Consider the following 12,715-nt stretch of genomic DNA (forward strand, 5'->3'; position numbering starts at 1 on the left):
TGAGATTAGCCTAGGCAACATAGCAAGACTCTGAATCTATTAAAAAAATTATTTTTAAAAATTAGCTTGGCGTTGTGGCATGTGCCTGTAGTCCCAGCTGCCTGGGAAACTGGGACCAGAGGATCACTCAAGTGTTTGAGTTGGAGGTTGCAGTGATGGATGATCATGTGCCATCTCACTCCAGCCTGGGCAACAGAGTGACACCCTGTGAGAAAGAAGACGAAAGAAAGGGAAGGGAAGGGAAGGGGAGGGGAGGGGAGGGGAGGGGAGGGGGAGGGGGAGGGAAGGAAGGAAGGAAGGAAGAAAGAAGGGAGGGAGGGAGGGAGGGAGGGAAGGAGGGAGGGAGGGAGGGAGGGAGGGAAGAAAGGAAGGCAGGAAGGAAGGGAGAGAGAAAGAGGGTAAGAAAGAAAGAGAGAGGGTAAGAGAGAAAGAGAGAGAGAAAGAGAGACAGAAAGAGAAAGAAGAACGAAAGAAAACAGAAAGAAAGACAGAAAGAAAGGAAAAGAAAAGAAAGAAAGAAAGAAAGAAAGAAAAGAAGGAAGGAAAGAAGGAAGGAAAGAGAAAAGTGTGCTCATTTGCACATAATTTCCTATATTAAAAATGTGTATCAGTCAAATTCATGAATATAGAGTACTATCAGTTAAATATTAAATTTTATAACAGATAACACATGGAGCTGGTGCAATGGCTCATGCGTATAATCCAAGTATGGGAAGCCGAGGCAGGAAGATTGCTTGGGGCCAGGAGTTTGAGACCAGCCTGGGAAATGTAGCAAAACACTGTTTCTACAACATTTTAAAAAATTTAACACTTAAAAATTAGCCAGGCACTGTGGCACATACCTGTAGTCCTAGCTACTCCAGAGGCTGAGGTGGGAGGATCACTTGAGCCCAGGAGGTTGAGGCTGCAGTGAGCTATAATCACATCAGTACACTCCAGCCTGGGTGACAGAGCGAGACCCTGTCTTTTAAAACAACAAAAAAAAAGATAAAGTGGAATCACAAAAGAATTAAAAGTACTTAGGAATTTGTCAAACTATAATGTGCATTTCCATAATAGAGAAAATAAATTATTTTGAGAAGCATTAAAGAAACCATAAATAAATGGAAATAAATGTCATGGTCTTGGGTAGGAAGGCTCACTATTGAGTCAATTCTTCCAAAACTAATCTAAAATTTAATTGCAATTCAGTTGAAATCCCAACAGGGGTTTTATGGAACACAATAGATTTATTCTAAATTTATTTAGATGTATTCAAAAATATATATAAAAAATAGGGGGCCCAGGATAACCAGGCCAATTCAGGGCCGTCTTAATAAAAAGAAGCTGAGAAATTTAATCTAGTAGATGCCAGGCCCTGCTATGTTGTAGTAATTAAGGCAGTGAAGGATTGATGAAAAAACAAGCAAATTAGCCACTGTGAAAGTACAGATAGCCCAGAAAGAAGTCCATATATATATTGCTTTCATATATCTACATATCTATATTTATATAGATATATAGAAACCTGACTTATGAAATAGAAGGAATTATTAATAATATAAATTATGTATATGGGAAAAAACGAAATAGAATCATCACCTCACGTCGGTTACAAAATTACCTGTAGCATATTAGAACTTAAAGATGGTTTATTATTCTTCTTTAAAACAAATGTAAAATTTGAAATACAACACTAAGCAGCAGTGAAAATGAATGGAAAGCTACATGCCACAAATGGATGAATCTAAAAATATGTGCAAAAGCAGAATATATACAGTATAATTGCATTTATACAATATTCATGCACAACCAAAATTAGCTAATAGATTTTTATGGGTACATACATGGGTGTAAAACTTAAAGAAAGTAAGGGAATGAAGAAAACAAAATATAATTCAATGGTTATCTCTGGATTTGGGGAAGGAGCAGAATGTGAGCTGGAAAGGGAATTTTTAATGCTAGTTTTTAACCTAGGTGTTGAGTACATGGTGCTGATTATGCTTTCCATGACTTGTATATATATTTTGATATAATTTTAATGTGATTAACATGAAATATTGTAGAACATTTATAAACTTAAGAGCACCTTCCAAATCTTCCCTCACTCAGCCATCTAATTAATACCTTTCAGAAATTATGATTTGTCACTATAGATTTACTTCTCTGCTTACAAGTTCAACATATGTTTCTCCTACTAAGCTCCATGTTCCATGAGAACTGAAAACACATCTGTTTTGTTTACCACTATGAAGTTGAAAAACAATTCCTGGTCACGCATGATGGTGTGTGACTAAAGTCTCAGCTACTCAGGAGGTTAAGGTAGGAGGATCATTTGAGTCCCGGAGTTTTGAGACCAGCCTGGGTAACATAGAGAGACATCATCTTCCATTTTTAAAATATAAGCATTCCTATACACCAATATAGGTATATAGGACAAACAGAGAACCAAATCATGAGTGAACTCTGATTCACAATTGCTACAAAGAGAAAAAAAATACCTAGGAATATAACTTACAAGGGATGTGAAGGACCACTTCAAGGAGAAATACAAACCACTGCTCAAGGATATCAGAGAGGACACAAACAAATGGAAAAACATTCCATGCTCATAGATAGGAAGAATCAATATCTTGAAAATGGCCATATGGCTCAAAGTAATTTATAGATTCAATGCTATTTCCATCAAGCTACCACTGAATTTCTTCACAGAATTAGAAAAAACTACTTTAAATTTCATATGGAACCAAAAAAAGAGCCCGTATAGCCAAGACAATCCTAAGCAAAAAGAACAAAGCTGGAGGCATCACACTACCTGACTTCAAAGTATACTACAAGGCTACAGTAAACGAAACAGCATGGTGCTGAATAAAAACAGATAGATAGACCAATGGAACAAAACAGAGGGCTCAGAAATACCACCACACATCTACAACCATCTGGTCTTTGATAAACCTGCCAAAAACAAGCAATGGGGAAAGGATTCCCAATTTAATAAATAGTGTTTGGAAAACTGGCTAGCCATATGCAGAAAAGTGAAACTGGACCCCTTCCTTACACCTTATACAAAAATTAACTCAAGATAGATTAAAGACTTAATTGTAAGACCTAAAACCCCAGGAAAAAAAAAAACACAAAAACAACTCTAGAAGAATACCTAGGCAATACCATTCAGGACATAGGCATGGACAAAGAATCCAAGACTAAAACACCAAAAGCAATTGCAACAAAAGTCAAAATTGGCAAATGGAACCTAGTTAAACTAAAGAACTTCTGCACAGCAAAATAAATTATCATCAGAGTGAACAGGTAACCTACAGAATGGGAGAAAATTTTTGCAATCTATCCATCTGACAAAGGGCAAATATACAGAATCTACAAGGGACTTAAACAAATTTACTGAAGTTGCTTATGAGCTTAAGGAGATTTTGGGCTGAGACGACAGGGTTTTCTAAATATACAATAATGTCATCTGCAAACAGGGACAATTTGACTTCTTCTTTTCCTAATTGAATACACTTTATTTCTTTCTCCTGCCTGATTGCCTTGGCCAGAACTTCCAATACTATGTTGAATAGGAGTGGTGAGAGAGGGCATCCCTGTCTTGTGCCAGTTTTCAAAGGGAATGCTTCCAGTTATGGCCCATTCAGTATGATATTGACTGTGGGTTTGTCATAAATAGCTCTTATTATTTTGAGATACGTCCCATCAATACCTAATTTATTCAGAGTTTTTAGCATGAAGGGCTATTGAATTTTGTCAAAGGCCTTTTCTGCATCTATTGAGATAATCGTGTGGTTTTTGTCATTGGTTCTGCTTATATGATGGATTACGTTTATTGATTTGTGTATGTTGAACCAGCCTTGCATCCCAGGGATGAAGCCCACTTGATCATGATGGATAAATTTTTTGATGTGCTGCTGGATTTGGTTTGCCAGTGTTTTATTGATGATTTTTGCATTGATGTTCATCAGGGATATTGGTCTAAAACTCTTTATTTGTTGTGTCTCTGCCAGGCTTTGGTATCAGGATGATGCTGGCCTCAAAAAATGAGTTAGGGAGGATTCCCTCTTTTTCTATCAATTGGAATAGTTTCAGAAGGAATGGTACCAACTCCTCCTTGTACGTCTGGTAGAATTCAGCTGTGAATCCGTCTGGTCCTGAACTTTTTTTGGTTGGTGGGCTATTAATTATTACCTCAATTTCAGAGCCTGTTATTGGTCTATTCAGGAATTCAACTTCTTCCTGGTTTAGTCTTGGGAGGGTGTATGTGTCCAGGAATTTATCCATTTCTTCTAGATTTTCTAGTTTATTTGCATATAGGTGTTTATAGTATTCTCTGATGGCAGCCAACAGACACATGAAAAAATGCTTATCTTCACTGGCCATCAGAGAAATGCAAATCAAAACCACAATGAGATACCATCTCACACCAGTTAGAATGGTGATCATAGGAAACAACAGGTGCTGGAGAGGATGTGGAGAAATAGGAACACTTTTACACTGTTGGTGGGAGTCTAAACTGGTTCAACCATTGTGGAAGACAGTGTGGTGATTCCTCAAGGATCTAGAACTAGAAATATCATTTGACCCAGCCATCCCATTACTGGGTATATACCCAAAGGATTATAAATCATGCTGCTATAAAGACACATGTACACGTATGTTTATTGTGGCACTTTTCACAATAGCAAAGACTTGGAACCAACCCAAATGTGCATCAACGATAGACTGGATTAAGAAAATGTGGCACAGATACACCATGGAATACTATGCAGCCACAAAAAATGATGAGTTCCTGTCCTTTGTAGGGACATGGATGAAGCTGGAAACCATCATTCTCAGCAAACTATCGCAAGGACAGAAAACCAAACACCGCATGTTCTCACTCATAGGTGGGAATTGAACAATGAGAACACTTGGACACAGGAAGGGGAACATCACACACCGGGGCCTGTTGTGGGGTGGGGGAAGGGGGAGAGATAGCATTAGGAGATATACTTAATGTAAATGACAAGTTAATGGGTGCAGCACACCAACATGGCCCATGTATACCTATGTAACAAACCTGCACATTGTGCACATGTACCTTAGAACTTAAAGTATAATAATAAAAATAAATAAATAAATAAAATAAAACAAAAAGAAAAAAATTTACAGGAGAAAAACAACCCCATCAAAAAGCAGGCAAAGGATATGAACAGACATTTCTCAAAAGAAGACATTTATGTGGCCAACACGCATATGAAAAGCTCATCATCACTGGTCATTAGAGAAATGCAAATCAAAACCAAAACAAGATATCATCTTATGCCAGTTAGAATAGCAATCATTAAAAAGTCAGGAAACAACAGTTGCTGGAGAAGCTATGGAGAAATAGGAAGACTTTTACACTGTTGGTGGGAGTGTAAATTAGTTCAACCATTGTGGAAGACAGTGTGGTGATTCCTCAAGGATCTAGAACCAGAAATACCATTTGACCCAGCAACCCTATTACTGGGTATGTACCCTAAGGATTATAAATCATTCTATTATAAAGACTCATGCACACGTATGTTTATTGCGGCACTATTCACAATAGCAAAGACTTGGAACCAACCCAAATGCCTATCAATGATAGACTGGATAAAGAAAATGTGTCACATAGATTCCATGGAATACTATGCAGCCATAAAAAGAATGAGTTCATGTCCTTTGCAGGGACATGGATGAAGCTGGAAACCATCATTCTCAGCAAATTAACACAGGAACAGAAAAACAAACATCGCATGTTCTCACTCATAAGTAAGAGTTGAACAATGAGAACATATGAACACAGGGAGGGGAACATCACACACCAGGTCCTGTCAGGGAGTGGGGGGCAAGAGGAGGGTTAGCATTAGGAGAAATACCTAATGTAGATGACGGGTTGATGGGTGCAGCAATCCACCATGGCACATGTATACCTATGTAACAAACCTGTATGTTCTGCATATGTATCCAAGAACTTGAAGTATAATAATAACAATTTTATATATATATATATATGAATCCACTCACGCGTGAGTTTTAAGGTTTTGAGAACTCTTCCGTCTATGAGGATTAGTTGCAGTGGGAAGATTTGCTAAAGCAGTATGTAACCACTCAAGGGAGATAACACGAGTAAGGTAGTTCAATACATGGTGCATGGTTAAGTACTTGATAAATACCAGTAGTTACTGGTATTGGTAGGTGTTGATGTTGGAGCTCCACATATTATTATTTACATCTACTATCCAAAATGTTTATCTAAGTTTGTTTATCTCATTCAGATTTGTGTAATCGGGGGCAATAATTATGTCACTCTTTCTTGTTGGCTATGTATACATATCTACACTATTTTGTCAACTTATTAATAATGATTGTGGCATCAACAATTGAAAACTAGGTAAGTCCAACAGGGCTGAGTGTCACTTTAGGTTTTTCAAAGTGGGTGAGAAAGGTCCATAGATTTGGGACAAAATGGAGTACGTATTTCTTACACCTCTAATCCTCAAAAAGATCTTGGGGTTATTTATTTACTATGGAAACATAGTAATATAATACCTAAGCCCTTATATTAGGGGAAGTTCCCATTTAAAAAGTAAGAGATTACAATAACATTAAAGAAAGAAACATTCTTAAAAAGGGTGAATTAAGGCTCATGAGTGGGTGAGGAAATCAATATAATGAGTTTCCACCATTTCTTATAATGAGATAAAATAGAACAGTACATATTAGAGCACAGGCAAATAAGTGTAAACACTTTTATTTTTGTTATTTAGACTATTTTATCAAATAGAAGATGGTACCTATTTATTTGAGATGCATGCTAATTTCATAGATGGTAATGAGAAAGATGGCCAACGGTGACTGTAAGAAACTTGACTGAAAATTGAAAGATGGGTCCTCTTTCAAAGATGTTAAAATATGATAAAAGTATCTTAGAATCAATAATATATGGCGTATATTCACATAAATACTTGTTTCTGGTATTATAGATCAGCAGGAGCAATGTGGATTGTGCCCAAAATATATTTGAAAGCCACTACCCCAGGAAATGTATTTCCTTTTCCCTAGATTGGAATTGGATGTGACATTTTAAAATCATATGTGTGTATGTATGTGTGTGTGTGTATATATATATATCAGACTACAATGCTTCAAAGAAACTCCTTGGTAAATTGAAACTAAAGTAATATTTCCAAAATTGACACAATAATTGCACATACATTATGAAGTTGTCAGTTCAATCACAAATTAAACCAACATAAAACATGTCAATGACCATGAAATGTGACAGCTTATTGAGACTGTATAGATAATACTTGAACCAACACAGTGTCAGTCCCCCAAACACCAAGCACCTAGGCAGCCCTGTGGACTCCTCAGTGCCACAGACCTTAAAAAATTACATCAGATTTTCTGTAAGGTATATTATTTATTGTTAGTTACATGTGGTCAATGGTGACATATTTTCAATAATTAAAATAATTAAAAATAATTAAAAATTCAATAATTAAAAATTGAATAATACTGAAATAACCAGTATAATTTGCTTAAGTTGTTCTAGAAAACACCGCTAATTTGTTGTTTCTGCAGAGTCAAGTATAGAAGTGAGCAGATTGGTAAATTTATAAACATCATGGAAAGAATTATAGAGAGGAACTGGAGCCACTCGAATGCCATTTGGATTCCGCTTGTCACACTGTGGGGGAAAAATAAAGCCACAATAATGTTAGTGTTATTCACACATTGAAAATGTACATTCAAGATAAACTTATGTAAAGCACCTTCATAATGATTTCCCTAAAAATTAATATATAAGCAAAATTTTTTACTTTAAGTAAAACATGGTATTTTTATGTTTTATGAAACTTTTCTCTTGATAATAATTTAAGAAATAAGAATGGATTGGTGCATGAATAGCCAAGATAAATTCCTGAAATCTATTCAGCAGCTATCTTCCTTAAGCATTTAATAGATCATACATACAGTTTTTCTTTTTTTTTTTTCCTGTGGGGACCCCATGGAAGGACTGGAACTCGGGTGAATTTAAGTGAATGAAAACCTCATTGGGGTCTGGAGAGTTTTAGTAAATTATCCTTCAAGTTATTTTCGAATCTGTGATCTCACAAATAAGAAGTGAGCTACACTGTAGGTCCTGAAGTAGCACCAGATAATTGGACATGCCTGGAGATTGCTACAGTTAACTTTAGAAAACACCTGCTACAGGCTAGACAATATAGTATATAGTTTATGCGTGCTGTCCCATTTCAATCCAATCACAACTCTTGGAGGTAATTATTTTTATACCCCAAATACAGATGAAAAAATCAAGCCAATAGATCCTAATGAACTTTCCTAAGAGGACAGAGCTTGACAAGGGCAGAGTCTGATCTAGAATCTTGATCTTCTGACTTGTGCCTTCAGCATCTGGGGGTAACCTCTCCTACAGGTTTGGAGGTAAGCATGAGCCAAGCAGTGCCTTAATTACATAATCATTGGAAGTAGATACCTTATCTTTTTTATCCTGAAATGACTCAGTTCACATTTATTGGTTCTCTTCAAGAGACCTTCAGGAAGGTCATATAGGCTGAAGGGTTAAAAAAAAATTATTCCTTGCAATGTTACCACTCCTGGGAAGTGTATATATATCTTTTTTGACTGAAGTGACAAAGTTGAAAGTAACTTAATTTGATCAAGCAACTAAATAAGACTTTCTTTTTTTACCCTTCAATAAATTGGTATGATCTTTAATTCCATTCTTTCAATAAATGAATTATAGTACAAACAAGAGAAAACAATGTCCTGACTATGATGAAATAATAATTTTTTTCTGCCCAAACTGTTATGAAAAGAATGAGTAAGTTACAAAAAACTATTCCTATAACCCAAGTTTGTGGTATCTTCTTTTTTATCAGAAATGACAGATCTCTATGCCTTTCAGTTAGCACAGTGCTGAGGGCTTAGTTGGCACTTAATTTATCCTTAATTGACTGACTGATGTGAAATAACATGCAACAATGAATAAACCAAACAATCCAAATTTTATCGCTAACATGCAGCCCACAGACAAAATCTGCTAGCAAAGCAAGACATACTTACAACCACTCCTCTTTTTTCTAGTTCTTGGAAAACATCTTTGTTTGGAACAGAAAATGTTATTGTTAGCTGGCACCCCCGCTCCTCTATATGAGATGGAGTAATTATGTTCACAATTGGTTTCTCGGTTGCTGCTTTATCTTTGCCATAGTTATGCTTGATCAGGTATTCCAGATAGCCAGTTAGCAAAATAGATTTTTTCCGCAATGCCTTCATTGTCGCTTGCTTAAAGATCTGTGGAATGAGAAACAATCAGATTAAAGTGTCTTATTGATTTACAAAGAAGCAAAAATTAAGAGTAAATCATGCATAAAAAGGAAATGCCCATGTTTGACCTTTCCAATAAATATCTCCTTTTAATCTCCTTTTACATAATCTTTTTTTTTTTTTTTTTTTTGTAAAATCATGCCCTCCTTTAAATACTTTGCTATTAAACACTGGAGGTAAAATTTCTATGACAGAAAAATTGTACAAATGTCACTTAAATAAAACTTGCAAAGGAAGAAAACGTAAGTTAATACTTGTACCTGTGGCAGGCCAGGTCTCACTAACGCAGGCCTCCATTACAACTGTGTCAGTACTGACCGAATGGTTAAGTTAAGTATTAAAAACGAAAAACGCCCATGCCCTTATACAAGGCTGGGATGTAACAAAAGCCCACCGAGGGTTTTGCCTAGGCCTTCCCTGGGCCTGAAAGCATGACAAAATAACGAAGGAATTCTTAATAGGATTCATTTAGGATTAAACAAGCTTTTACTGTGGGTGTGAAGAAACTCCCCAGGCCTCCGCAAACAAGTTTATTGAAGGTCTAAAGGAACTCCTCAAACCTCAGTGAGGTAGCAGGAGACAAGATAAAGGCAATCACTCCAGCACCTGGACCCATTTAGATTAAGTAAATTTACTGAGGCTGCGGAGGAAGGTCTTCAGGGCTCAGACCTTAGTTATAGATTAAAAGAAGTTCATCACTTATGTCTTCAGATGAATGCACACTTACACATAGACACATAGCTTAGAAGGCATATAAGCTCTGGAAAACTTTGTAATTTTGAGTTGGTCAGGTCATAATTTCCAGGCCTTCTCCCTGTAACCAGTTACAGAAATAAAAACTCTCTTTCTCCCCTGTTCATCTGCATCTTGTTATTGGGCCACAAGAAATAATAGCCCAACCCTCAGTTTGGTCTGGGAACATACCTTCAAATTATTTTAAATTAACTTAGTATAATCAAGTAAAACATACCTTAAAAATGGATTTAAATATCATACAATGTAAGCTTTTCCCCAAAACCACTTTTTGAAATCATAATCAAGAAGACTTTTCCAACTTTTATGTAAAGTTTGTTTATCCCCAAAAAAGTGCAATATGATCTAAACATGTGCAAATGTGGAAATCAGTGTTACTGGTAACATTTATAACTGCTTTACTGACTCCTAAATTTCTTCCAGTTTAACAATAAGAAAACAAGCAGTTAAATAATAATAATGCTAAGTTTTCTCAGAGAGGAAAGCAAATAATATTAGATAATGCATTTATTTTTACTGAAGCATTTGGGCTTGCTTTCTCTCATTTTCCCCCCTCTAAACTCTAGCACTGGTGTGAAAATACTGCCATTTGCTGCCTGAGATGTCTTATATTAAGATGAGTGACAAGGGCACACAATAACTGGTGTTGGAATATTAGGGGTCAGAACAGATGTGCTTTTCTGGCTTATCTCTTAAGGTCAAGTAGAGTGTAAAAATATATCCTACGTATAAGAACTGAATGAACTGCAAACAGAGCGTGATGCACTGGCCTGCCACTTAATGTTCCTTTTTTGTGTCATGAGCAAAGATATCAAGAGCAAAGATAGGGTCATTTGGTGATATTGAAACTTTATCAAGTCTGTGAAAACAGTTATTCCTGTATGTACACGTGGCATGTAGGCAGGCACTCGAATAAAACTCAAACCATTCAGCCATAGATTTCCTGGAACTATACTGTATGGCGGCTATGGATTGGCTGAAGGTGAGGATGGGAACTGTACTGAAGGTAAATGATATCTAAGCAAGAGAGGAAAAACAGGACAGAATGGGGCCTGTCTCTCTCCTCCACCACACCTCCCAGACAGTGTCTGACGCCTGCAGAGACAGCTCAAGCAGAGGCTGATATCTTGGTTTCATAGGCCCCCGAGTTCTGGAGTACAAATAATAGTGCTCCAAGACTCAGCTGACCCAGGTTACACAGAATTTGGTAGGAGGCATCTCTTCATTTTCTTGGGCAAAGCAAAATGTAGGTAGACTTGGCATAATGAGGACTCAAGGGAACACTGCCAAATTTTGGGTCAAAGGCCAAGAATCAAAATTCTCCCAGAGGAGCAGGGACAGGCAAGGAAGGCCTAGGCCACAGCTGGTTTGGCTGTGAAGTTTGGAATAAAAAACTATGTGAGGAATCTTTCCAAGATTCTGTCTGGAGCTTAATAATATTCTAAGAAATTCTAAATAATAAATAAATCTAGGAAATTTTGTGGTTATGCTATGGGTACCCTAATATGTACATGGGGGCAATCAATATGTGAAGTATCACATTTAATGATAGTTCATTTGTATGCATAGGTTAGTAAAACTTTGAGAAATATTACTTGAATTTAGTTTTTAAAGGGGCTTAGGGAATGTTGCTCTTGCAGCTTTCTCTTGATAACTAGAAACCAAATTTTTTGGTATGACAAATAGCTTCCATCTTAATATACAGTGGCATGTTGTCACTTTTTAATAATAAAATAACTTTTAAATATAAAACTTACTTTCGCCATCACAACCACAATAAGGACAATTGCATTCCGAGGCACTTTTAAATTCATCTCACACAGGGTAAAAGTCTATTCTGAGCCTCACATAAAAATATTGAGAGAGAATAATAGGGAAGTAGCATAAATATTCTATTTTCTTTTTTGCTTCTCATAAATTTTATGCTTTCAAAATTGAGAAAGAATAATTTTTTTAATTAAAAAAATGAAAAGTGTGGTTGGAAAAATATTCAGCTTAAAAGATAATACTTGGCAGAGTTTCAACTACTTGTTTTTTTTTTCTTACTGACAAAATGAACATGAAGCTAGAAAAGCTAGGTAAGTATAAACAGGAAAAATAAGTTTGGTGTGATGTTTTGAATTGTCATATTTTTCTCTTAGATTCTTAAAACTGGCTCCCTAGGAACTTTGAAAGGAAACATATAGTACATTTCTTTGTTGAGTCTTCTGACTCGCCATGTATATTAACTGAATGCTCTAATTTCATATTTTGAAGCTATTTATTTCATTATGAATTCAGAATACTGAAAGGGCCTAAATATTGTCTACCTATTGCTACATATAAATATGAACCTTCAAATATAATATATGTATTGTTTAAATTTAAGTATTTTGAAAATTGAGGAGATTTCCTAAATAATCTTTTTTTTTTTGAGACGGAGTCTCGCTCTGTTGCCCAGGCTGGAGTGCAGTGGCCGGATCTCAGCTCACTGCAAGCTCCGCCTCCCAGGTTCATGCCATTCTCCTGCCTCAGCCTCCCCAGTAGCTGGGACTACAGGCGCCCGCCACCTCACCCGGCTAGTTTTTTGTATTTTTTAGTAGAGACGGGGTTTCACCGTGTTAGCCAGGATGGT

General features: G+C 36.4%; 1 protein-coding gene across 1 annotated transcript in view; it reads right to left on the reverse strand.

Moving 5' to 3' along the window:
- Positions 1–7,482: 7,482 nt before the first annotated feature.
- KYNU (kynureninase) overlaps positions 7,483–12,715 on the reverse strand; it is a 167,349-nt gene continuing 162,116 nt past the window's right edge. Inside the window, exons 13-14 of the mRNA XM_050751744.1 lie at positions 9,085–9,315; positions 7,483–7,684 (exon numbers count right to left, since the gene is read on the reverse strand). Coding sequence (XP_050607701.1) covers positions 7,559–7,684; positions 9,085–9,315 — 357 coding nt within the window. The 3' untranslated portion in view covers positions 7,483–7,558. The remainder of the gene's footprint in view (positions 7,685–9,084; positions 9,316–12,715) is intronic.

Source organism: Macaca thibetana, chromosome 12 (assembly GCF_024542745.1).
Source record: "Macaca thibetana thibetana isolate TM-01 chromosome 12, ASM2454274v1, whole genome shotgun sequence".
NCBI classification, from domain to species: domain Eukaryota; kingdom Metazoa; phylum Chordata; class Mammalia; order Primates; family Cercopithecidae; genus Macaca; species Macaca thibetana.